Source organism: Populus alba, chromosome 18 (genome assembly GCF_005239225.2).
Source record: "Populus alba chromosome 18, ASM523922v2, whole genome shotgun sequence".
NCBI classification, from domain to species: Eukaryota; Viridiplantae; Streptophyta; class Magnoliopsida; order Malpighiales; family Salicaceae; genus Populus; species Populus alba.
Window position 1 is genome coordinate 2,512,226 of NC_133301.1, and position 26,778 is coordinate 2,539,003.

A 26,778-nucleotide genomic window follows, 5' to 3' on the forward strand; every position below is an offset into this window, starting at 1 on the left:
ATTTAACTTGATATGAAACCTGGCCAATTCCAAGCCGATGATCATCAGATTAACTTGATGAACAAGTCGGGTAATAATACAACAATCAAAGAAGAATCCTTTTCCAACACAAATTAAGATTTCAACAGATTTGGTCCAGTCCAATGGGTCCCGTTTTCCAAAACTTGTCATGGTAGAGAGAGAAGAGAAGAGCTTCATAGATAATCTTGAATCCCACGTCACAATGGAGGATAAAACATTCCCTAACTTCTCATCAATCCTTTGTTCCTCCCAATTAATTAATGCAAAAACAAAAAACCGTTCTTTTTAGAAAAATAAAACCTTTTTTTAAGGAAAAAATTAAATAAAAAAAGTCTCTAAATTGAAAATCAACCCCCCTCCTCCCCCCCACCCAAAAAAAAACATTAAAAAAAATTCTTCTATGATCGAGCTTTTCACGGGTTATCAATGCAAGGTTAGTGAATTATTTTTTATCCTTCTTAAATTTTTATTATTTTTTTTTCAATTTATACATGATTAAAATAAATTTATTTTCTCATTGAACTAATGAGATTTTTAATTTTTTTTATCTTTCCCAGTTCACTGTATTCTATGTTAATTCGATTTAATTTGATTTTTTTTTCTCATGTAATTTTGATCAATTCGGATTTTTTTTTTATTAATGTTTGTTGTGTATTTTGCTATTTTGTGTTTAATTTCCTGGAAGGTGATTGCATAAAGAAATCTATGTTTTTTAGAGTTTTTTTTTTATGGGTTTGACTTGTTATTGTTTTTAGGTTACTAAAGTTTGTGTTTTTAGCAGAATTGTAAAGTTTCTTTAGAGAAAGATCAAGTTTTTAACCATCTAAACCTGGGGATTAATTGTGATTATTATTACTAATTACATCTCACTGAGTAATGATATTTTGGTTTATGTTAATACAGTAACAGTTTGTTGATATACATATATGATTTGTTTCTGTTTTTAGGCTATATTTGTTTTGATTAAAAATATTTATTTCCGGCCCGGATTTTTTTTTATGCTTGGAGACATTGAAGTTTCTGCAATGTTAAATGTTGTTGAAGCGGTTTCTGATTATTAAAACTTAAACTCCTTGTTGTTTCAGACATCGGCGAATTTGGGGATATCATGAAGTTCAAGAAAGGAAGTAGAGTTGAGGTTTTAAGAAAAACACACTTGTCGTCATGTGCATGGCGGTGTGGTGAGATTATCTCGGGGAATGGACAAACGTATTGGGTTAGGTATGATGGTTTGTGGGGTTTGAATAATGAGGATGATGTGGAGAGTGTGTCAAGAGAGGTAATCAGGCCCTGCCCTCCACCTGTGGATGTTTCAGATGGTTGGGCTGTTGGTGATTTGGTGGAGGTCTTCGATAATCTTTGTTGGAAAACCGCAGCTGTTATGAAGGTCATGAGGGGAAATTGTTACTTGGTTAGGCTAATCGGGTCTTCAACGGAACTTCGAGTTGACAAAGTTAACATTAGGTTGCGCCAATTATGGCAAGATGGTGGATGGGTTGAAATTGGAAAGGTAAGATATATTCCATTCTTCTCTACTGTTTTTTTGGTTAATAGTTTTTGGTTTCCATATTTGTGTTTGTTGTCTTTATGTACGTGGTTCGTTAGCCTGGCTAACATAGTTTGCTTCATTTGCTTGTTTGGACTTCTGTCAAGCCAATTATGAATATTCACTTCCCATGTGCTGCATTTGTTGACTAATAATTATTTGTTGGCTACTGTTTCCAGGGTTCTGGCAGTTTTGAAAATGAGAAGTTGAATAAACCATCAGTTTTCAGTTGTTATCAGAAGAAGAGGTCTCTAATGGGGCAAGCCAGTAAGAAGAGGAAAGTGCAAGCAAGAGAAACTTGTTTAGCTATTGAGCACAACTTTGGTTTCCAGGAGTCTTGTGCTATGTCAGCTAGAACATCCAAGAGGGCATCCCCATTTTGGGCAACTCACTTTGAATCATGTAATGAAAAAGTTGACAAAATGAGAGCGATTGAGAAACAGAGTGAGGGCCGGCAAGTGATATCAGGGTACCCATCCTCATTCCTGACAAAGGTAGATGCTGTTGCTTACCCACGAGAGTGTCTGGGTGAAATATACATGCATGCTTCCTCTAACAATCAAGCAGTTGGATCTTGTGAAATGGAGAGGCGAACACCAAATAATTTTGTCAATTCTTTATGTGGAAGAAGCTCAGAATCTAATGATTCTGATAGTGATGCATGCTCCGTTGGTAGTTGTAGTGTTAATAGTGATAGTCCAAACAGACTGTTTAATTGTGTTGTAGCTGGGAAGAGTCCTGATGCAGATACCCTTAGTAGTGATGCTGAATCTTTTTATGGCCATGGAGACAAGGAAGAAAATTGTTCCCTCCCCTTAGGAGAGGATGTTACAGTAAGAATCCATAGTTTAGAGTTGCATGCTTATCGTTGCACTCTAGGCGTGTTTTATGCTTCCGGGCCCTTAAGTTGGGAACAAGAAGCATTGTTGACAAATCTCCGCATCTCACTTAACATTTCAAATGATGAACATCTGATGGAGCTAAGGAACTTAGTTTCTGCTGGAACAAGCATTCATATTTGTTAATGTTTCCTCTCCATTTTCTTGTTTTAAGGTTTTTTTCCCTTCTAGCAACAGTTTTTCTTTTGGTTTTCATGACCTCACATCATTGTAAGCAAGATGAAATTGTTACATTTTGTAGCTTTATTATAACTCTTCAATCTAGGTGATGAGCTGGTGAAATTTGTAATTTGGATTCTAATTATATTATAACCTTTCCAGGCCCATTAATTTGTTGTATGCTTCTCTACGATTCTATTCTCCTTTTTCTCCATTTTCCCATCCTCTCTTTATCCTTTGTTTTGCTTTAAGGAACTTGTAATTGTTCTTTGGATGTTTCATCAGTCACACTATGCCAGAATGGTGTGGCAGCTACCAAAAATGCAGTTCATATAGTATCTTTAATTTTGCATGTATTTATGATCTGTGGTTTGGTAAATATTGTTGAGGGTGCTTACTCTATTTCACATCTGATCTGTGAAAAATTGCGCTTCTTCATCCGGTGTTTGGCATGTGAGTAAAGGGAGCCTGTTCATTTAGCATGCATGACAGGATGATTGAATGTTGTATCGAATGGAAATTGGAAGATTTGGTTGTCATGGAGTGTGAAACCCACATCAATATTATTTATGTCTTCTTGCCAATGGAACTCATGCCTATTGCTTCTCAACTTTCTTTCATACTGTTTTGAGGTTGTTATTGATGAATCCCTGCATTTTCCAGGGCCACAGTTGGAGGCATGTGAATTTTGCTTCCAAAGGTCTAAAGATGATGCTGGGGACCTGTGGTTCACCATCATTTTTCTGGCTCAACGAGTTGGGGGCAATGTTTGCATCTAGTTCTTTTCAATTATGCTAATTAGTGGCTGGATACTGACATCATTATTATTTCCTCTGATACCATAGTTCGTTTCAGGTGTGCTGGGATCATGTGCAGAGTACTGGATGAATTAAAAGCAGAACTCTGCTATGGCTGCCATGAGGAGGTCATCTTAACTCCAAGATTGAATCATGCACAAGATTTATCTGGCCCTTCTTTTTTGGGTACAAATGCATGTTCTCTTACTGATTACAATGTCGTTAACTGCTAATTTGATTTAACCCAAGTTTCCTTCAAAATATGGATCCCTTCTGGTTTTCTTTTGGCAGTTTATGTTTTATAATGTGGTACTGTTAGAATTGGAGTGGAGTACTCAGTTGGCTGCTGGTAGTTTTGTGTGAGAAGTACAAATCTACTTGCTGATTGATCAGCTGTCAAATCAGTAAATATGCAAGTCATATTGTCCATGGGAAAGGAGGGTCTAATGAATTCTTGCTATTTGAATTGATGGGGTCCTAGACACGGGTTTCAATATTTGGTTGAAATGGCAATGTATGCTGGAATAGTGACAGTCTGTTGGGCTGTTCTGGAGACCGAGCAGCAACGTAGGCCGTGGAACAACAATGGGATTTGATTCCCTGAAGAAGCATCCGGAAACATTCATTGAAGGATAAGTTTATTTCCCAAAATTATACTTTGACAGCACATCACCAGATGGTAAGTACTGATGTATTATATACTATATGAATTTATTTGGCAGGTTCCCAAGTATTCAGATTCGAATGATATCTAGAAAGTAACAATGTTAGAACTTCATCAAGCATTGATTTTCATATGAATTTGATCCGAAGTAATGATTAACTTCTAATTTTTTCATCTCAATTAGATTGCCCTCTAATACGGACGCATTAGTTACAGCTTGTAGTCTCACTGTTGCCAGATTTCTAATCAATATTCTGAGGCAGAATCCCCATTGAAGTTGCTGTGGGGCGTTGGTGAGACGTTCAAAGTTTGTTTACAAGTTCATTTATCATCTCTGATGCTGTGCCAGCTGATCAGAGTATAGATTCCCCTCTAATATGGATGCGTTAGTTACAGCTTGGAGTTTCTCTGTAGCCAGATTTCCAATCATTATTCTGAGGTCATTGAAGTTGCTGTTGGGGCTTTGGTGAGAAGTTCAAAGTTTGATTCTGAGTCATTCTAAAAGATTAACGTCGATTGAAGTGATGACATGAAATCCCTTCCTCCATTGTGGAGACAGGAGCACTCGAAATTGGCCTCATTAAGCTTGCTGTATTTGAAACCGATTATCACCGGCCGTGGTTAGATTATTTCCCATTGTGATTCGTGACTTGTTCCAATTGTAAATGCTTATGCAGTCTGATCTGTTGGTAGTTGTAGTTTTGCTAACTGTTAGGTCATAATGTAGCAGATAACCTTAGTACTGATGCTGAATCCTTGTTACGCAGGTAACCTTAGTAGTTGAAAGAATTAATGGCTGTGACAGCTGCTCAACAGTCTAAATCAATATATTTCGTTATTTACCATAGCCAGCAAGAATTTGTAGAAACTTGATCCATCATAGTGGATGACTTTTGGTTTTCATTCTGAATTACACCTCAAGTTCATTAATTTTTGACAGATTTCTAAATTATCCAGAGTTGAAGACAGCATCTCCATATCAGATTCACTGTTGGTTGTGAACAACTTCTTGCGTAGAACTAACTCAGAATAAATTAGACAGATCTCTTCCAAGGCATGGGATTGCTGCTGCTTCTTTTTTGGTGAAAGTGATCAGGAAATCTTGTTATTAAAGTTGGTTTTACAAGAGGCTGACAAGTGATGGCTGAAACACCACATAACCTAAGAAAGGCATGTTGAAAAAGGAAGCAGAAGGGTGAAGACAATCATGGGTTATTGCAAAACCCGCCAAAAAGCACAAATCATCCGGCAGCTCATTAGATTCCATCACAAAACTATGTGCCCTCTTCAACTATCACAGAGCAGGAAACAGTAAACTAACTGCAAAATGAAATCTAGAAAAAAGAAGAAGAAGAACAAGCACCACGAACTCAGTAGACAAAGATAGGGAGACCAGAGTATGATACCAGCAATACAAGAAGGATCACACGGGCACGAAGGGTTTGTGTACCACGCATTTCACAAGAGATTAAAATCTTCCTCCTGAGAATCTCAGCTAAAACGATTAATACATGAAGAACACTGCCTCCAAGCATATTCCCTAGCGTGTGATTACATTTGCTACCAAAACCATTCTAGATTTTACAGATGCCTCCTTCAGTCAATAACAAAAACAAGATAGAAACCACCCCATTATTGTTCAACTCTAGAAAGCTTCCAACCCTGTAGGATCCAGTGTCCTCTCTGCTTGTAAACTGTTTCAATGGAAGGGATGCCTTAAGAGTTTGTATACATAGACTTGTGTTGCTGCTTTTCTACTAAGAATTCTTTAATCAATTTTTGACAAAAAAAGGAAAAGAAAAGCTAAACATGCTACATTGATTGAAACCCGGACCTTTTGGTCTCAACTTTTTCTCATCCTCATCTAGAAGATCAAATTTCACTACTCTGAAATTACGGGCTTTAGTGAAGTTGTTTTTTTTTCAAACAAGATTCCAATCTCTTCTCCTCCTGAGAACTGCTACAATTTGAAGCTCCATCATCATCTCTTGATAGTGGAACAACTAATTCAGCATCACTCAAAGTGCTTTGTGATGGAAATGAAGAGCTTGACTTGTTTAGGCGATTTCTGTAATCGCAGACTACTGGACGATGCTTGGGTGAGCGAAGTTTCTTTGGAGAATCGTCAAGATGCTGCTGAGTCTTCACCTCGAAGTGAGCCTTGCCTAATGATTGACCATCAGGGCATTGTTCAAGGAATTGCTTAATATTTGAGTCATCTAAATCCTTTGGGAAAATAGCATATTCATCTTCAAACTTGCAATCTACTTTAGCTCGTTCTTGGGATGCTGGAGGAGATTGTTTCTCCGCGAGTAGATGGAAGTCTTGTCTTATCTCAACCGAAGACTCTTAAGGATGCACCAGCTTGAGGAATCTACGATTCCAGGAAAATGAACCCATTTTCATAGGATTGAAAATGCTTGGTTTGGAACGAGGAAAGATGGCGGCGAGGACGCTGACATTTATACTCAAGCTCGGTTGTGGTGTTCTTGCTAGCTGACATGTTATTTTTGTCTGGCGAGTATTCTTAAGCATCTTGGGACAGCATAGGCGTTTCCACTATATGCTGTTGTTTTGGATTCGTCCTATGCTTTCCAACAAAAGTCGAGGTAAAGTTGCTGATTTATGTTTCATACACGTTATGTCTTCAACAGTTGAAGCAGCCCTTTTCTCCATTACCTTTTCTTTGGTGCAGGATCCCCTTTTTGAACCATTTTTATTCTTTCAAAATGTTGCCATAATTCTGACCAGCCACTAATAGCTTGCTTTTAAAAGTATTTTTGAAAAAATTATATATATATATATTTCATGTTATTTTGATGTTTCTAATTATTAAAAATAAATTTTTAAAAAATAAAAAATTATTTCAATGTATCTTTAAACAAAAAATATTTTAAAAAACAACTACTATCAAAACACCAAATTAGCTCTAACTTCTTGAATATTCCAACTTTTGTTGGATTCTGATGGGAATTTGAATATTTTGAATAAATTCCTTGATGTAGATACAAAGAAAAGATATAGACAGTTTCAAAGATAATTGAGAAAATTGCAGAGGATACTATAATATTTTCTATAGTCAATAATTCATAATCTTACTTCAAAATTAACACACCAATTTTTTTTATAATGGTAAAAAAGACCTTACAAAAAATCAAAATTAAATAGAAAAACAAATAAAATCCTAAAACAAATAGAAAAATAATTCAAACGGTAAAAACAACATTTTCTAAGATGTAATGTGAGCCTTTCAGACTTCAGTTGATTACAGCCAGACTTTCTATAAAATCAGGTTTATAAAACCATATTAAACGAGTTTCCATCCAATGATTAAATCTAAAATTATGATTATTTTTATCAAATTTTTCACTTAATATATCCAAGGTACTCTGCAGGTTTTGTCTAAGGTAATCTATAAGCACTGGTTTTTTTCTTGTTTATATGATCCACGAACACTCTTTGCACAGCTCCCTCATCTTTCGAAAAGCGTTATACAGGTCGAGAGCCCACCCACCTCCACGGCGAATGTTGCTCCGTGAAGTATTTGTTATGAGTTAGTCAAATTCTTGCCGAGTTAATGTGGAGGTCTACTAATCAAGCCATGCCTCCGAACCAGGTTTCATAAATAGCAGGATCATGCTCAGCTCTGCCTCGTGACCTGTTCTTGTTTAAGATTAGATCACATATAATTGAAAAACAAAGCACGATAGCAACACTAGAACAAATCAAGGCATGCCAAGTGACATTCATTCGAGATTCGTTTAATCATTAGAATTATAGATAGATGGAGTAAGCGAGACAAGACACAATTGTCCTCAATTATAATGGAATGCCCCTTCCTCCATACAGATCCTCAGAGGCTGCAAATTCAAGGAATTAAAGAAGATGAAATGTAGCGGCTAATTAGGATTTTACTAGCGCCACAAAAAACCTAGTCACTCAATTAGCCTCTGGATTTTACTTGGTTTATAAAATGAAAGTGAAGTCAGGTTTTAATTCACACTAGACATGAAGGAATCAGCGTAATCACATCGCTTGCACCCAATGAAAAGGCCTTGATTTTAATCATTAATCAGCACAACGCTTGCAAATTAAGGATATAGAGCAACACTAAGAGCATCCTACAGACATCAATCAGCAGTATAAAACTGTAGGTACGAGGATGGAAAAGACAAAGCTAGACACCCCCTGGAAAATGATGAAATGAGCAACTCAAAACAAACAGGTCAGGCATAGACCTGAAACCATTCAATTTATACTCATACAAGTCAAAGGACATAAATCCATATCCTTGAAACCATATAATCAAAGCCTCTCACTCCAACAACGACAATGCCCCTTCTATTCTCTATTCAAATGCATCATCGTCATCATCTGGAAGAGGTTGACTAGCAGCAGCAGCAAGTTCAGCCTCATGACTGGAAATTACAGGCATCAAGAACAAATGTTAAAAACTAAACTGGTGGTATCTACCAAAATGACAGAATAGAGAGAGACCAGAAAAATAGCATGGATGGTTTGCTATATCATCTGTTTAAAGATAAAGAATCAAACAAGCCTCTTGTACACTTGCTAAACACAGAAAAACTGATGGCGCTATATGGATTCATTTTCATTAAATTTGAGAAATTCTGTTTTTCTCCCTTTTGTGTGTAATTGTGTATGCTTGTGTATAAACAATGCACAGAACATGCATGCAGATTTGTAAAGATCCATGGACTAAAGAGAGTAACAGGCTAACAAAGAATAGCTAATCTAAACAAAACAAAACACTTACTGTGCTTGGGCTACAAGGTCGATAGGCACTTCAGGGGGAGCCAAGGCAGGAGTCTCAACAAAATGCAAGTTAGGATCCCTGCAGTCACAAACCAAATCAAAAAACTATCGCTTGGGGTCCACAGAAATTGCAAGAGTTAAAGCATTCTGGTTGAAAAGATTATCCTTTACCCAGCAAGTTTTCTGGCAAGGTACAAGAATGGCTTCTCAAAATTATAATTGCTCTTGGCTGAAATCTCATAGTATTGCAGGTTCTTCTTCCTGTGAAACGTAACCTGCTTCGCCTTCACCTGCCTGTTCTTCACATCCACCTTGTTTCCACAAAGAACAATTGGAATGTTTTCACAGACCCTGAAGATTATGCAACAGAAAGTAATAAAAATGTATTTAAATAAATCAGCTTGACAAAAAGAAATGAAATTAATAGATCATGAACAAAGAACTCAACACACCTGCAAAGATCCCTGTGCCATGTAGGGACATTCTTGTATGTCAACCGAGCAGTGACATCAAACATGATGATAGCACAATTACCATGGATGCTGCACCATAAATTCAATTGCAAAGCAGTTAGCGACTCCAAGATAGCAAGAAACAAAATTACAGAAGGATATGGGCCAGGATCAGGAAATAAAAAAGCACACCATCCAAAGATAAAGGATGTTAAAATCCAGAATACACCTTCAAGGCATATAAACTAGTCCATTAATCACGCTTTAATTTAACATAATCAATTCACTCAAGAAACAGCCAAAATCTAACGGCTGTAAACAGAAATGTATTCAGATATTCAATTGCTCACAAAACAACAAAGTGAGACTAGGAAATCATGCAGAATCTGTTAACAACCAAGATCCTAAAACCTACTAAACAACTATTACACAAGCAATAGTCTTGTAGACAAATCCCCCATATAAATAAAATTGATCACAAACAACCTTTGCACTCTTCATGTTTTTCATAAAATAACATCTCACAATCTATGAAACACAAGCAGTAATCTTGTAGACAAATCCCCCATATAAATGAAATTGACCCAAAAACTTTTTTTTGCAGTCTTCATGTTTTCCATAAAATAACATCTCGCAATCAGCACATAAAATTTCACATAGAATATCAAGAAGGATAAAATCTTACAATAAATCACTTACTAGTATCCATCTCGAAGACCACCAAACTTCTCTTGACCAGCTGTATCCCAGCAATAGAATCTAATTTTGCCACAGTTAGTGAAGAAATCCAAGGGGTGCACTTCCACACCGATAGTTGCTGTATTCATCACAAAAACATCAACCAATCAATCAACAAAAAAGAACTAAAACATAAGATTATTCAACAATAACAAACAAAATACATATTAACTTACGCTCGTATTTCTTCTCGAACTCTCCGGTAAGATGCCTCTTAACGAATGTGGTCTTTCCTAAAATTCAAAACAACCCAGATGCCAGTCAGAACCCAAAACAAAATGAACATTAAAAATCAAAACTCCAAAATAACAATTTTCACAAACAAACATTCTCTTCATGTTATCAAATACCCAGAAGCTAAAAACCAAAAACCATGCTTTATATCGAGAAAATCAAAACCCCAAATTGCAGACAACTGAAAAATTCAATCTTTTAATGAAAAAGACAACTTTCCTTTAGAAAAAAAAATCAAAATGCCAAAGAAAATCACTACAAATCAACACAAAACACAAAAACCAGATAAAAAAACCCGAGAAATATTTAACCGCACAGAGCTTTGACGAAGATAAATTTATACCTGTACCACCATCACCAACAATTACAAGCTTGAAGCTTGGATAATCAACAGTTTGCTGGTTCGGCAAAGCCTAAAAATAGCCAAAACCCAATAAATAATATCAGTAACAAATCAATAAGATAGCGAGTGATTGCAATTAGATCTAATTAAAGAAATGAACGATGAACACTCACCATTTTGGGTTAATTTTTCAAAATAGCGAAGCTCGAGAGACTGAAAGAGAGATTAAAGAGGCTGTTCTTAAAATGATTTTATAGAGAGAGGTTTCAAGAAGATCTTGTGCGGTAAGGTTCAGGGAATTGGAAGATCTGGAACGTTGATGAACGTGGGCTTCGTTACGTGGAGGGTGGATATTTATCCAAAGAATGACGTGTGTGTAGAGGATGGAAGCTATGTAGGTTTTCAAAATTCAAACTGGTTCAGGTGGCTTAAGTTTGACGCACGAATCTAGACCGTCCGATTTTTGAGTGAGAATCTAGGGTTTGATCGCTTGACGTGTGGGTCGTGTCTTGGAATTATGCTTATTGTGTTCAGATTTTTTTTTAGTTTTAGATGCGATAAATTAATAATTTTAATTAAATAATATTTTGATATTTAATGGATAATCGAACTTGGAATGAATATATTAAATTATTATAACCTAAAGATAACATATTTTATCCCATTTAATATATAAATTAATAATTTTTTATATATCAAATTATATATATACACGACACAATTAAAAGATTTTTATAAATATAACTCCAACATTACTTTATTTTTTCTTTTAAATGATATCTATCTCATTTCTGAACTTCTTTAATGTATGGTAAGTTCTGGTATAATTTTTTTTATTGTTAGAGAAAATTATATGATATGATTTTTGTTATAAGTGTATCTTTGTATTGTTGGGTTTTCTAAACACATACACATAATGAAAATGATTAATTTAAATTTTTTTCAAGAGTCCCAAAAATCCCTTTAGATAGATTTAAAGTTTTTTAGAGCTTATGTGAATATTACCTAAAGATAAGATGTTCTTTTTGGTTTTGAATATTTGTTTTAAGGCTAGGTTGTTGCAAATAATAAATTATCCAAGTGTTTGGTCTCCAATTATAATTTACACGAACCACCAATGAGAAATTTTTTAAACTCTTTTATGGGAAATGGATTGTTATACCTTAAAGTACTATCTTTTTTTCTTTTTATTTTATATTTTCACGTATTGTACTTTTCTCACCTTCACTTAAAAAATAATAGGAATAACATTCTATTTATAGATAAACCTAAAAAACCTTATACATGAAAAAAATGTTAATTTGCTCCGTAAATAATATTACATATATTATTTTAGGATAATTTGAGAAATTTATTCAATCAAATCCCTACTTAATTCTAGGTCTAGATTTGTAATCCCTTGTATTAATTACATTATAGTTCTCAATTTATAAAATTTATTTACAATCAAGTCACACTTGATTAATTATCATAATTAAATTTTTTTATCAATGATTTTTATGTGTGTAACCCATCAAGTTCCTTGATAAGTTGGATAAAATATAAATAATAATCCTAAATAAAATAAGATTAAATAAATTAAACAAGTTAATTTATTATCAATTCAATAATTGATTGACTTATATTTGAAGATCAAGTATAATGTCTAGTAACCTATTATGATCTCTCCAATATTAGAAAAGTCATAAGTGGTTTGACTTGACTTTTCAGTTACTAGTTTCTCAATGTAATTATTATCCTTTCATTAAGAATATTTCGATTGAGATATTATATCATGTAATATGTTTGTTTTGTCAAATCATGTTAGTTATCAACATTATAGTTATTGATTTTTTTAGTAAGATTTTGAAACTTTTTTCAAAACTTATTCCACATTGGCTAAAGATTTTACAATCGATATTACTTGAGAATAGATGGAATATTTTTTCTAATTCACATATGATGATAAATCCTCTCTTGATTACTCAATTACCTTCATATAGTTTATATTATATCAAATATTTGTTTGTTTGTTACCTTTATTTAGAACAACATGTAGATCAGGATTCAAAGCACAACACTTCTTATATAAGTGCAATTGTATTAAAAAAAAAAACACATATATAAAGTGTAGCTTCTTCCTTCTATGTCATAGAAAATCATGGCATATTATATCCACAACATATAAAACTAATTTAAAAATTTTAGTAAAAGCATGGATTGCTTTATTCATTAACTTTGATTTCTTATCCAAGAACTCACCATACACAAATGTATATAAGTTACAAAATAGGATATAAACATCTAATTATATTGTATTTTGTTAATTTGAGGTCTCGTCCTTCCCACCAATAAGGACCTAGTATGGATTAAAAAAGTCTTGAATTATAGTTCTCATGCTAATAAATGTTAAGTTTGAAAGGATCTAAAAGTAAATGGATTTACTAGTTTCTCTACAAAGATTTTCACTTTCAAGATTTACTTCAAACTCAAGAAGGTTTCCTTGAGATCACCCATATACTTTTGAAGGATATAATGTTAATGAGGGTTATTATGATTAGAGGGACAAGGTTGTTAGGAGATGTGAGAGAGTTGAGGAAGATAAAGAATAACACTATGAGAGAGTGGATAGTGATAATGGTAATAATGATGAAGATAAGGGAGATGATGTTAATCCAAGAGGATTAGGTGATGAGGGAGACAATTGTAATGTTAGAGATTCAGAGGATTGAGATAACGTCCCATCAATCCACGATTCAACATCTTCTTCATTGCATCATGAGCAAAGGGTTCAAAAAGAGGGTTTTGACAAATAAAAGATCCAATTACAAAAAAAAAAAAAAAAAAAAAGAGCTTCATTTATATGGAACAACAGAGTAAATTGAAATTTATAAGGTTATTATGCTTTATAATTATTTTTTAAGCTTCATTATTATAATGAATCTTTGTCATTTTTTTAAAGCTTCAATAACTTATCGTGTGAGTGTGAGATCGAACTTATTTTGAGGTTAAATTTTAAAGAAGCATAACATAATTGGGAAAGAGTTGACTCAACTTATAGGGATGAACTATTTAAAGAGTTTAAGGTATGGAATTATACATTTGTATTTTAATTTTAGATATATTTGTGTGTTAATGAAATCAACTAGCATTGTAGAATTGCACATATGTAAGAGGCAACTATTTTGGCAGGAGGATGCAAAAATCTATATGTGATGAAAATAGGATATTGTAATGCCATAAAGAAACATGAGACTTAAGACTTAAGATTTAAGAAGTAGTATGTTTGAACTTTCATTATTTGTTCCCATGTACTCTAGAGATTTAAAACGTGATTGCCTTTTGCTTTGGTGATGCGTTTCTTATTAATACATGTAACACTTGTTAATGACATTTCTTTGTAAAGATATGAGTTAAGTCACCATGAAAGTTCTATAATTGTTTGAATCTGAGATTCGTATAGGGCGTCATTACTTGTAATTAGATTACATGACCGTGAACCAATGTCATTCTTTTGGTTCATGATTTTTCTTTGGTTCTTAGCGAGCATTTTTCTTCCGAGACTTTTGTTTGGTGTAAGGTTGAATATTAAGCGATGGTGTATTAATAGAGTTCTTAGTTTGCGTAATTTTTCATTTTAATGACCTTGGTTCATTGTGTCAACTCATATATATAAAAAAAATATTACAATAATAAGAATATAAGACAAATTAAATTCCATTTTATGATGTAGTTAAGAAGTTATGATTTTAACTATTTTTTGTTCATTTTTTTAGCTACTGGTTGTCTATACATTGTAATTATAGAGGTTAGTTAACAACTTTGTTGAGTTTTTTTGGTAGAAAAATTATACATTTTTCAAGGATGATGAATTAATTGTTTGTAAGATTTGGGAAGATAAGACTAGAATTGCTTTGAACCAGCAATTGACTCGAGCTCGTAATAGAGCTATGTCAGACAAAAATATCATAAATATCATGGATTGCATAATGATTGGAATCAAATAATTAAAGATATTTGGTCAACCCCTGAATTTCAAAAGAGATCAAAATCTGTAAGGAATAATCGACTAACTAAAACAAATGATAAATTAAGCATTTATTTTGAAGGTACAGTGTCATTTATATCATATCGAGCTAGCATGATAATAAAAAAAATTTATTTGTTACAATGGACTTCAAAATTTTATATTTATATTTTCTAATATATTTTTTTTGTTAATAACAAGTGGAAAAAGAACCTTTTATAGGATGATGTATTTTTGATGTTGCATTAGAGGGCCAAACAGCCTGAAACCTTCATAGATAACAAGTTTAAAAAAGTTATTGTAAGTATTTTTTATATAATTTAATTATTATTTAAAATTAAAATGAATTTGTTATTATTTTTAATTTGAATGTAGGAGAATTACAAAAATAGAAGAAGAAGATGATTTGAAGTTATGAAACTGATCATGAAAATCATCTTTTATTTGATGGAGCAACTTGGTTTGTGGCTATAAAAAGAGTTATAAAAGGTAGATATATTGTGCACCTGGTATGCCAAAATCCATGGTTAGTACGAGTGCTTCATCACAATCCTAAATGATGGAGTCATCTCCTTCAAGTTCATCAATTCAGGCATTGAAAGAGCAAATAAAAAAAAAAGATGGTCATATTTTATCACTACAATAGGAGATGACTTCTATATAAAAAAAATAATTCTTAGTAGCATAGGATACTAAGCTTGGGCATCAAATATGAACCAAGATATGTCGACACCTATGACTTCATCTATACCATCACATGTGGCTCCATAGATGACGATACGTATGTACCTCCTATCTAATCCAGTAAATCGACCTAGATCTCGACCCCTATATATGGATCCCACCTTATAATGATCAGTATTGTTTTGGTTTGTTTCCACCATCACTTTAACCACTACTTCTATAATAAAACATATTTATTAAATTGTAACTTATCTATATTGATGTAAGTTTAATAGGACTTTGAAATTTATTATGATATTTATTTTTATTTGACTTATTATTGTTGATAAAATAATTTCTAGTGTTAATTTATGTTCTTTATATATTTTTTTATAATTTTTGAATTATCCACAAATAATTATAAGAAATTCAATAAATGAGAAAAAAATCATATTTTAAAAAATAATTATTGAACAAATAAACAATAAATTTTTCATAGCTAATTAAAAACGGATCAACAATGTAATATATGTTGTTGATTAGCAATAGAATATCTATTTTTGATTTATAAAATTAGCAACCAAATTTCAACAACAAATAAATTATCGCTAAAAAAATCAGCAAATAATTATATGTTGTTAAAAAATTAACATTTATTATTTGTATTGACATTATGTGTTGTTAATTTCATTATTAATTTTTATCAGCAACTTATTTTAGTTTCATCTTAGCAGTTACTAATGGACTCCTTTTTTAGCAGTGTTATTTTCTGTAGAATATTCATGGGCTGAGAATTCATCTTTTGAACCTTGCAAGGCCTGAATCGAATCCCTAAACTCCACACTGTTCTGTATATTCCATTATCATACACTGATGTTTCAGGATTCTATAAGAACATCGCCTGTCAAAAACACCCACAATCAGACTTCACACATCCTCCGTTAACGCTGGAAACCTCACAAACACACACAAAAAAACCCTAGAATTCAATTCAAACCCAGCTCCTAGTAACCAGGTTATATCCCAAAGAATTAGGAAGCCAATCACGTTAATCAACATCCTCATCCTAAACGCCACCATGGCCACCCAAGCATCCTCAAGCAGCCGCAGCATCCACCATGGCCACCCAAGCATTCTGAAGCAGCTGCAGCATCCACCATGGCCAGCAATGCCCTCGTCAAGATTTCCAACTGTCGAAACAAGTTGTAAGCCCGTTTCCCTTTACTAGGTTATTGAGATTGAAGCTTTGGATCACTCTCAAGAAGCAAGCTCATTTCCCATTTCAATTCTTTGTTTAATGAAATGTTCAATTCAAACCCAGCTCCTAGTAACCAGGTTATATCCCAAAGAATTAGGAAACCAATCACGTTAATCAACATCCTCATCCTAAACGCCACCATGGCCACCCAAGCATCCTCAAGCAGCCGCAGCATCCACCATGGCCACCCAAGCATGCTGAAGCAGCTGCAGCATCCACCATGGCCAGCAATGCCCTCGTCAAGATTTCCAACTGTCGAAACAAGTTGTAAGCCCGTTTCCCTTTACTAGGTTATTGAGATTGAAGCTTTGGATCACTCTCAAGAAGCAAGCTTATTTCCCATTTCAATTCTTTGTTTAATGAAATGTTCAATGGACCTTGAATTTTCTCGTTAAATCTCCATCTTATGTAACTATATGCTAATGCAGGCTGCCAGCTACTTAGTTTTTTGTTTTTCATCATGTTTTTGTAAGGGAAAAAAATCAAATAAAGAGAGAAAGCTTTCCATCATTGAACTAGCAAAAAAACCCAACCTTAGCTTATCCAATTAGTGTCTGTGTTTTTGTTAATTTTTTTTTTATATATAATTTTGGATAGTTTTAATATTAAAAATAAATTTTAAAAATAAAAAAATTATTTTAATATATTTTTAAATAAAAAATACTTTAAAAAATAAACATTATCTCCGTTTACACTTAAAAACTAACTAATTTTTTTTTTTTAATTTTTTTTAATGCATTCATAAGTAAATAACCCACTATTCTTAAAAACATATCAAATGAGTCTGTTTTCATTAGCTGAGCATACATAAGAATCAACTCTATTTCACTTTTTTTTTTTTAAATAATTTTTAAAGGAAAATATATTATTTTAATATCTTTTTATTTTTAATATTAATATATTAAAATCATGAAAAATAGGTAAAAACGATAATTTATTATTTTTTAAAATTAAAAATAATTTAAAAATTACTTTGAAAAAAAGTCATGTCAAACGGGCAAAATGTGAAGCTGAACAACACCTATGGTTCAGCATCGTTAGCGGCAGCTTGAAGCCAAGTTATAATCTCCACTCCATCGATCAACACCGTCTAAAAAGAGCCCCCAAATACCAACGTCCCAGATCTTTCTACTCTCTCCTCCTTACAAAAAAGCCCCTTTAGCCCTCACAAGAAGCCTTCAAAAATTCAAATCCAATAGTAGTAGTAGCGGTAGCTCTCTCTGTTTCAATTCCAAGTCTTAAAACTCAAATGGTGAGCAAGTAAAGCCCATGTTTTCACTTCTCATTTTCTATATTGCAATAATCTCAAGATTTCATTTTTATTTTCTTTTTGATGATATTTTTTTGGGTAATTGGTGTAGGCTTTGCCGAATCAGCAAACTGTTGATTATCCAAGCTTCAAGCTTGTGATTGTTGGCGATGGTGGTACAGGTATGTATGTATATCTCTTTTGAGATTCTGTTTTGGTTAAATTTGTCATTTTTTTTGTGATTTTTGAAGTTTGTTGATCTGGATTAGTTGATTTGTATTGATTCTTGGTGTTTTTTGGACTTGGTTTTGATTTTCTTCTTCTGGGTAGAAGATGAGATATATTTGTGAAAAAGGGAATTTGGGTTTTGATTCTTTTTTATTAAAGAATATGGGTATTTGAAAAAGAAAAACAAATTTGTTTTGTGGGAAGGGATTCAGGGTTTTGGTTTTTGATGGGTTTTTGGATTTAGGGTGTTGATTTTTTTTTATTTTATTAAGAGCATGGGGGTTTTTTGATTTTTGGCTTCTGGATGTTTGCTCAATGCAGGGAAAACAACATTTGTGAAAAGGCATCTGACTGGCGAGTTCGAGAAGAAATATGAGCGTGAGTTTTAACTTTTGTTATTTTGATTGATTCTTGTGTGCTTGTCTTAGTTGGTTTTGTAGTGCGCTAGTTATTAATTTATTTACATATTTTTGGTGAATACAGCTACTATTGGTGTGGAAGTTCATCCTTTGGATTTCTTCACCAACTGTGGTAAAATTAGATTCTATTGCTGGGATACAGCCGGTCAAGAGAAGTTTGGTGGTCTTAGAGATGGATACTAGTAAGTGATTGTTTGTTTCAATTCTAGATTGTTGTAAACAAAGTGTATGGGTTTCAACTATTGGGATTTATGCAACGAGGATGATTTGGTGCTTAATTGCAAGATTTTATCTTTTTAGATACCCCATGTGTAATCTTTTGTGCTGATTGTGTGGTGTTAATTTATGAAAAAGATGAAGAATGCGAGTTTTTTTTTTTTTTTTTTTTTTTTTTTTTTTTTTTTATGGGGGATTTGTCTTCAAGGTTATTGTTATATTCCAGGTTTTAGGATCTTGGTTGATGTCACAGATTCTGAGTGATGTCTTAGTTTCACTCTGTTGTTTTGCACACCTGAATATCTAAACAACATTTCTCTTTACATCAGTAGATCTAGTTTGTCTTGGGTGAATTGCTTAGTCTAAACCTTTTTTAAGCATGGATTAATGGATTAGTTTATATGCCTAGAGGGTTTATTCTGGATTTTAGCAAACCTTTATCTTTGTACTAGGTTCTTTTCTATTTCCTGACCCTCTCTGTAATTTTGTTTCTTGGTATGTTGAAGTGACTAACTGCATTACAATTGTACCTGTGGTGCAGCATCCATGGTAATTGTGCTATAATCATGTTTGACGTTACTGCTCGGTTGACATACAAGAATGTTCCTACATGGCATAGGGATCTTTGCAGGTGTGTTAGAGTTCTTTGTTCTGATCTGAAATTAAAATCAATTCTTATTGTCAAGCTCATCTGATACATTTTTTTATCACTATCTGCTGTCTACTCTTCAGGGTCTGCGAAAACATTCCTATTGTTCTTTGCGGAAACAAGGTGGATGTAAAGAACAGGCAGGTGAAGGCAAAGCAGGTTACCTTTCACAGGAAGAAGAACCTGCAATACTATGAGATTTCAGCTAAGAGCAACTATAATTTTGAGAAGCCATTCTTGTACCTTGCTAGAAAACTTGCTGGGTAAAAAATTATCATAATTTCAATCTGAATGCTTTCAACCCTTTGTAATTTCAGTTGACGCGAAGTGATAATATTTGGGATTGTTTGTGACTGTAGGGATCCTAACTTGCATTTTGTTGAGACTCCAGCCTTGGCTCCCCCAGAAGTGCCAATTGACCTTGTAGCACAAGCACAGTAAGTATTTTGTGCTGTTTAAGATTAGCCATCCTTTATCAGTCTTTTGCTCTCTAATCTCCATGTAAATAATATTTACAAATCTGCATGTACATGATGTGCATTGTTTATAAAAGAACCCATAAGAAAGGAATTTCTCAGATTTAATAAAAATTAACTTATGCTACACAATCAATGTGTTTGTGTTGAGCAAGTGTACAAGAGGTCTGTTGGATTCTTTTTCTGTAAATAGTTGATACAGCAAATCATCCACGTCTTTTGTCGCTTTATATCCTGTCATTTATGTTCATATCATCAGTTTATTTTTTAACATTTGTTCTTGCTCCCTGTACTCTTAACAGGCATGAAGCCGAACTTGCTGCTGCTGCTAGCCAACCTCTTCCAGATGACGATGATGACGCGTTTGAGTAAAAGAATAGAAGAGACATGGTCCTTGTTGGAATCTGAGAGGCCTTGATTGTATGGTTTTGAGGATATGGATTCATGTCCCTAGACTAGCACGAGTATAAACTGAATGATTTCAGGTCTATCACTGACCTGTTCTTTTCGAGTTGCCCGTTCATCATTTTGCAGGCGGTGTCTTGCTCTGTTTATACCATCCTTTTTATGCTACTAATCCATGTAGGATGCTCCTGGTGATGCCCTGTCCTTGAATTTCAAGCGTTGTGCTGAGTAGCTGATTATACCATCCTTTTTTCGTTTTTTTTTTTTAGCTATGAATTAAAACCAGGGTGACTTCTCATTCATTTTATAGACTAATACAATAAACGAAAACCTAGAGGCTGCAAATGATCTTGTTATATTGTTACAGTAATTTGCCTTCGCCTATAAGAACCGTTTCAAACGAAATGTGCCTTTTTCAGACAAATGGGCTTGCAAAACAGTGATGCAACCCAATAAACTTGATGACAACAAACCCCATCACCGCCATTTCCACATCAAACAAGGATGTGATAAAGACTTAAAATTAAAGGTATCTGTTCTAGAGATAAAGACTTGGAATTAAAGGTTTATTTTTCTTGTGGGTTGAGGTTTGAATTTTATGGTTATTAATATAATGGTTATTTAAGATTTATATGATTGTTAATTTCAGGAAAGTTAATTTGGATATTTACATGAATAATAAAAAAAAAATATATGCCCCATTTACTCAAATTGCCATTGTCAATTTGAGTAAAAACTATGAAGACATATATTTTTTTTAAACTTGTATTTTTAGAATATGTAAGTTTTGGTTTATAAAACATGCTACTAGAAAAGAAGATGTTTTATTAAAAAAAATAAAGTAATAAAGAAATGATACTTTGTCTCCAGAAATATTCTCTCTCTCTAACTTAAATTATCGGGTTTCTTGTAAATATTTATTTGAAATATTTTGTGTTTTTATCTATAAACAACATTGTTAGTAAAAATAGTTTTCATCAGAATAAATAAAAAATTGCATAAATAAGATGTAGAGAAAGAATTAGCTTTGAAAACCGCCCCGGTAAGTGGGTGTAAAATTTAGTTAACAAAAACCAAAAGGAATGGGAAATTCATTCTTCATTTACACCTACTAAACATCCAAATTTTTTTTTTTAATTGAGTTTTTGTTATTTTTTTTAATTGAGTTTTGTTATGATTTTTTAAAAAAATTTATTTTTATTAATTTCATCTATTATTACTGAGGTAATTGAGAATTTGATTTTATAATTTATTTCTTTTTTTGTTTTTTTTATAGTATTAACATGATTTGTAGATTTATTAGATTAATTCAGGTTGCTTTAATTTACATGTTTGATGGAGTCTCTCTCTCTTTCTCTCTCTTTTTTTAATTGAATTTGAATTTCTTATCATGTATTTTTTTCTCATATAGTTAAAAAAAATATTTTCATAGAAAAATCATATAAACTTTATAAAGTCTATGGATTTGTTTATAAGTTTGATTGGTTGACCTAGTTTGCGGGCTTGACGAGTTTATTTTTTTTAAATTTTTAATTAATTTTATTTTATCTTTAGATATTGGATTAATTTCAGTTTCATTATTGGTTTCATTTTATTTTATATGAGATTATCATGGTCTAAAAAAAAGTCACGGTATTGGATTGTATTCAACTTTGTGATCGTTTATTTTGATTATCATATAGTTAAATAAAAAATAGTTTAAAACAAAATAAATTACAATTTCAATGGAGTCCATAACCTGATTCACAGGTTTGACATGTTAATCTGAGTTATCCATTTCACAAGTCTGACGAGTCCACCTATTGACTAAATATTCTTTTTTTCCCTTTATTTTGATTTTGTCTTTTAATATTAAATTGGTTGAGAAATAGATGATATGATTATTTGTGCTTGCTTTTTGTAGGGTTATTCATTGTCTCAAATATGTGTTTATTTTTAGGTTGGTGCTCAATTTCATGAGTATCTATTTTTATCATATAATTAAATAAAAATATTTATAAAAAAATTATTAAACTTAATAAAATCCATGACCTGAGTCGTGGGGACCAGGGTTGATTTTAATTTAATATTGTCTCAATAATTTTTTTTTTAAAAAAGTTGCAATCTTGAAGTTTTTTTCAAAAGTTAAGTTATATTTTTACCAGTCATTAAGGTTGAATTTTGACCTATAACATTAATCAATGTAAGTCGGGCTGGCTTCTACATGGTTTAATTAAAAACTTAAATTAAACGAAAAACTAAATTAAAATGTTTTAATATTGATTCATTTGGTCAGGTTTGATAACATTATCAAAATATTTTTCGAGCTCTTAATACTCTTTTTAATTTTTTTTAAAAATTAGTCTGAGGCAGAGGGACTCGTGTGTGTGTGTTTTTATTTGAGGTGGATGTTCAGGTTTGGGTGTGGGATCCACTTAAAAAGCTATTAAAAAACAAGAAAAAAGTAAGGAAAATTAGTTTTTTTGTGGTTGAATTTTGTGTATAAATAAATTGTACCTAACCATAACTTCAACCATAAAAGCTAAAACAAACACACGGGTGATAACCTTCTTGAAGTCCTTTTGATAGACTTCCAATCAACAATATGCACGTATTGGGTCCCAGATAGAGAATGGGTGGTAACCATGCATCTCTCAAATTTACAAAGAAGCAGCAAGTGGATTGGCTGCCTAGCTAACACAGGGGGTTATTTGAAGCAGGGCACTCTCTCTTTTCTCTCCAGTTTCCTTCCTCATCATGCCTATGGGACCAGCCATAAGAGATGATGAATTGGGGATGGACTCTATCTATTCTGTCATACATAGCAGCGACGGGCCTAAAAATAATTTTGGTGTTGGAAAAAAAATAAATATGTGGCATCTTAGGTTTTTAGAAAAAATATCTCATTTAAAGAATTGTCATTTAATATTAATATTATTATCACTAGAAAATTTAGCTGTCAATAAAAATTTTATAGTGACGTATACTGTTTGAGCCTTTGGCCTCTCCCAGAAATTAGCTGCCTGCAAGTCTTGTTTCTGCTGAGCAGGAAACAGTTCGTCCTGGAATGATATTGATTCATCTTTCAAAAACTATCATCAAGACTCATGACTTGCATGATTGCTCATTGTCAGAATTTGACATCAATGCTCAAGATCAAGATTCAAGCATTTCTAGTCCTGTAATGTTGAAGAGCATTGGGAGATGAACATTCACCAAGCATTCATATCAAGAATACTTGAAAGACTTTATTTTATTTTGCTAAAAATAGTACAAAACCCCACTCTCATAAAATCATAGTACTACTATAAACTACCCTGATATTAGTAAAATATATAGTCTCATTTTTCTTGATGCATCATGCTAAAAACTCACCCTTAAAACCCCTTGCCTGCCTGCCTCTCTTATATAGCAAAAATATTCATACATAGTATAACCGTGACAGCGAAATTCATACATCCAGCCACTTAAAGACTTGTCAATAACCTTAATTGGCTTTTAATGATTCATGTTCCATGGAGACTCAACAGCTTGATATCATCAATAACAGGTCCACATAGAGAAGAGAAGTCATCGCTCCTCATGGTGTAAAATGTGCTATAGAACATTATTCTTGTTCTAGTAGAAACAGCAACAAACTTGAGCACAGCACGCTTAAATCCACCTTTGCCCTTAGACTCATAGGGAACTTTGAGTGTGTCCTTGCCGGCAAACGCCTCGACAACCATTGACCCTTCACATGAATTGCTAGCATCTCCTACTGCGAATGAGAGGGTATAGGTTTTGCCGATTACGGTACGGGCTACCTGTGCAATGGCGCTTTCTTTGCCTGCTACAAGTTCTACGGCACGTCGTCCTTGAGGCACTGAAAAGTGCTCTACATCTATGTATTTAACAGCTTTAAGGGATTCAACCATCCAGCCAGGGAGTGGAGAGTGCTTATCTTCAATGTTGGGTGGGATTAGGACACCCCAGGTCGTGTTAGGAAACACATATGGACCTTCTTCGAACCCCCCATTTTTCACTATGTTCTCTGCAAAATATAGCATAAAATCGTAAGTTGTTTAGCATTAACTCAACATTTTGGTGCTTATAGCAGGACACAATAACTAAGAACCATGTTGAGTAACGATTCAAAGTTCAAACAGAAAGGAACAACTGCAATGGGACCCAAGCATCAAGTAGTCATTAAATGCAGGGCTCTGCACAGGTCAAGTTGCAATCTGCAGGCTGCAAGTTAAGCATCTTAATGTCTCAAATCCATTGAGCCAAGTTAATTATAGCTAACTACCGCTAGGATTCTTTCATTGACAGAACTACTTGCAGGTTAACATTTTTAGAGCTGAATTTAAGACTACTTATCTAGTCTTACAAAGCACCAATCCTTTTCTCTACTTGGACCATTGTCCTCTTAATAATCTAGTCCTGTTACTTTCCCATACTTGTCCCCTGGTGAAAACGACTAGAAAATAAGTGGTACCAGAATTTCTATACTTGAAGGCCAGTCCATAAATATTGTGGGGCAACTGGGGAAGATAGTCCTTGAGTGCCCTGCTACTTACCAAGGGCTAAATATCAAGTTGAGACAGTGTTCTGAAGGTCTCTCATTGCAGTGGCATTGAGGGACATAATTGAATGAGGACCCATTAACTTCACATCAACAACTTGTCCTATATTTGTGTATCCTTCTTGATGATTGATGCCTAGCAAACCATGAGTCTGATGCATAGAAAATTTACAGGGAACTTACTATTTGTTGGTCTCGGAGGATATAAGTATGTAATTGCCACTGAATCAATAAGTGGACCGCAAGCAGGATCTTCTTCAACTCCAGGATTGTGAATAACAAACTCAACAGGACTGATCAGGGCTTTAAATGCCCAAGCATACGAGTCCCATCCATTGCTACTATACATTGTCTGCATTGGCAACACACCCCATTCAGGAGAAACCGAAATGTTCAATGTTTCCTCTTGAGCGCAAGTTCTAGCTGCACTAAATGTGATGGAATAGTACATTCCCTTTGTAAGATTCAGTCTTTGCTTAATTGATGCCTCATTTCCAAGCCTTACTGCATAGGCTCCTTCTGGCACTACTAGCAACATGTCCCCTTGTTTCTGGCCTGCTTTGATGTACTCCACGAAGCCTGAAATCTCCCATTTTGGTAATGCATAGCGTCCGATCATCTCTGTTCCTTTCATATCCGATTGCTTCGGGCTAAGCTCGAAGTTGCCATTCTCTACTAGCCCTGCATTATGATGGACAAATTCAACTTCTTGAGAAAACTTACTGCAAAGAAACTTAACAGATCATGAGACCACGATGTTCATTTAAGAAAATAAATGTGAAAACATGCAAAAACATAGTTCTTTTCAGTACAATGATGGTGGTGGAAAACGGTGGCTCGATCCCCAGGTCTAGTTTCTCAAGTGGAGCGTGCTTCAACTATCATCCCTGCTATATACTATCCGACAAAAACATTCTTTGCATTCAACTCATTTTGTGATGTTATATAATTAAATCATAATGATTTTGTAAATACAAAATTCCATGTCTCTCTCATGACCATCTTAGGTCATGTTCAATTGAATAATATCTAAATTATATATGAAATCTTAGTAAAAAAAGGGAGTGGGGGAGCTAGAAAGTAAGAAAAGGAGAGGAGCAAAAAATGTCTAAAATATTTTGGTAAAGGGACTAGTGACGTGTTATAAGCTATAAAGAGGAAGGTGCTACGCCTGGTGCTATATACACCCTGTCTACAAATACCGATATACAATTTAAGGATCACGTGCCGCACTGGCTCAGCCTGGAATGCCATGTCCTTTCTGCTTTCTAGAAAAGATGAGCTACAGTGGTGCAATTCAAAATGATTTTAAAAAAAAATAATCTGAAGAAAAGAAAAACTGCCATAAAAGAAAACAATTTTTTAAAGATATAGCTGTACCGTGAAAACAAAAACTGCCATAGATATACTTGAAGCAGAACCAAACCAATCAGAAAAAAACCAGTATTTTGATCTATTGAACTTAATGGCGACTCTGTTTTTGAACATCTTCATCACTGCAAGAATCGAAATCTCTAAATTTTGCTGGAACAGACTGTGTGTGGCTAAGCAATTTATAAGGTCAAGAATGGTGAAAAAAGATGAATTGGTACTGATTAATCACTACTCTAGAGACTATATAATAGCAAACAAGGTGCAAAATATTGCTGTGAGAGACCTAGCTAGAGATTTGTGCACAGTAGACTTTTCCAACTATATAAATTAGGACCAAAATGCTTTGGATGATCCTATCAAGGGACAAAACTATGAAACCAGGTGGTTTTTTGGTGGATCATCATGGTGGGTAGTAGCTACTAGCTAGCCATTGTGTTTAAGATTGTGAAAAAAATGTACATCATGAAGACATATGCAAGTGTCTTCGAGCTCTGAAGCTTACCTTCTACGAAAGAGAAGACAGAGTGGCAAGTGGTGGCAAACAGCAGCACCGACAACAACACGGCGGCTCCTCTCATTTCAAGTCCTTTACAATTTCTTGTCCAAGGGAAAGAAAGAGAAGAGGAGGAGGAGAAGGCATGTAGTGCAAAGGAGGGAGAG

General features: G+C 33.7%; 4 protein-coding genes across 10 annotated transcripts; 2 read left to right on the forward strand and 2 right to left on the reverse strand.

Moving 5' to 3' along the window:
* On the forward strand, positions 1-4,933 carry LOC118051206 (uncharacterized). Of its 6 annotated transcripts, none has more exons than XR_012168709.1 (6): positions 1-454; positions 1,107-1,531; positions 1,747-2,061; positions 3,289-3,392; positions 3,481-4,101; positions 4,271-4,933. XR_012168709.1 is itself a non-coding variant. In XM_035061793.2 (6 exons), the coding sequence occupies exons 1-6, from the start codon at positions 448-450 to the stop codon at positions 3,725-3,727; spliced, it is 993 nt and encodes a 330-aa protein (XP_034917684.1). In that variant the 5' UTR covers positions 1-447; the 3' UTR covers positions 3,728-4,933. The 6 variants fall into 6 exon arrangements, 4 of the variants coding, with proteins under 4 accessions (XP_034917684.1, XP_034917682.1, XP_034917683.1 ...); XR_012168710.1 differs by having other exon boundaries at positions 4,325-4,933; XM_035061793.2 differs by having other exon boundaries at positions 3,481-3,608; positions 3,714-4,933.
* Positions 4,934-8,121: 3,188 nt separating this feature from the next.
* On the reverse strand, positions 8,122-10,892 carry LOC118051204 (GTP-binding nuclear protein Ran-3). The gene is made up of 8 exons (XM_035061789.2): positions 10,803-10,892; positions 10,630-10,699; positions 10,229-10,285; positions 10,014-10,131; positions 9,315-9,404; positions 9,034-9,213; positions 8,864-8,941; positions 8,122-8,504 (listed from the first exon to the last, which is right to left on the reverse strand). The coding sequence occupies exons 1-8, from the start codon at positions 10,803-10,805 to the stop codon at positions 8,435-8,437; spliced, it is 666 nt and encodes a 221-aa protein (XP_034917680.1). The 5' UTR covers positions 10,806-10,892; the 3' UTR covers positions 8,122-8,434.
* Positions 10,893-17,533: 6,641 nt separating this feature from the next.
* Positions 17,534-20,500, forward strand: LOC118051202 (GTP-binding nuclear protein Ran-3). 2 transcript variants are annotated; one of them, XM_035061787.2, is made up of 9 exons: positions 17,534-17,808; positions 17,918-17,987; positions 18,355-18,411; positions 18,517-18,634; positions 19,210-19,299; positions 19,401-19,446; positions 19,516-19,580; positions 19,677-19,754; positions 20,096-20,500. In XM_035061787.2, exons 1-9 carry the CDS (start codon positions 17,806-17,808, stop codon positions 20,163-20,165), a joined length of 597 nt encoding a protein of 198 aa, XP_034917678.1. In that variant the 5' UTR covers positions 17,534-17,805; the 3' UTR covers positions 20,166-20,500. The 2 variants fall into 2 exon arrangements, with proteins under 2 accessions (XP_034917678.1, XP_034917677.1); XM_035061786.2 differs by having other exon boundaries at positions 17,544-17,808; positions 19,401-19,580.
* A 3,159-nt stretch (positions 20,501-23,659) lies between these two features.
* LOC118051201 (BIIDXI-like protein At5g11420) lies at positions 23,660-26,778 on the reverse strand. Its single transcript, XM_035061785.2, has 3 exons — positions 26,621-26,778; positions 24,928-25,425; positions 23,660-24,210 (listed from the first exon to the last, which is right to left on the reverse strand). Exons 1-3 carry the CDS (start codon positions 26,694-26,696, stop codon positions 23,684-23,686), a joined length of 1,101 nt encoding a protein of 366 aa, XP_034917676.1. The 5' UTR covers positions 26,697-26,778; the 3' UTR covers positions 23,660-23,683.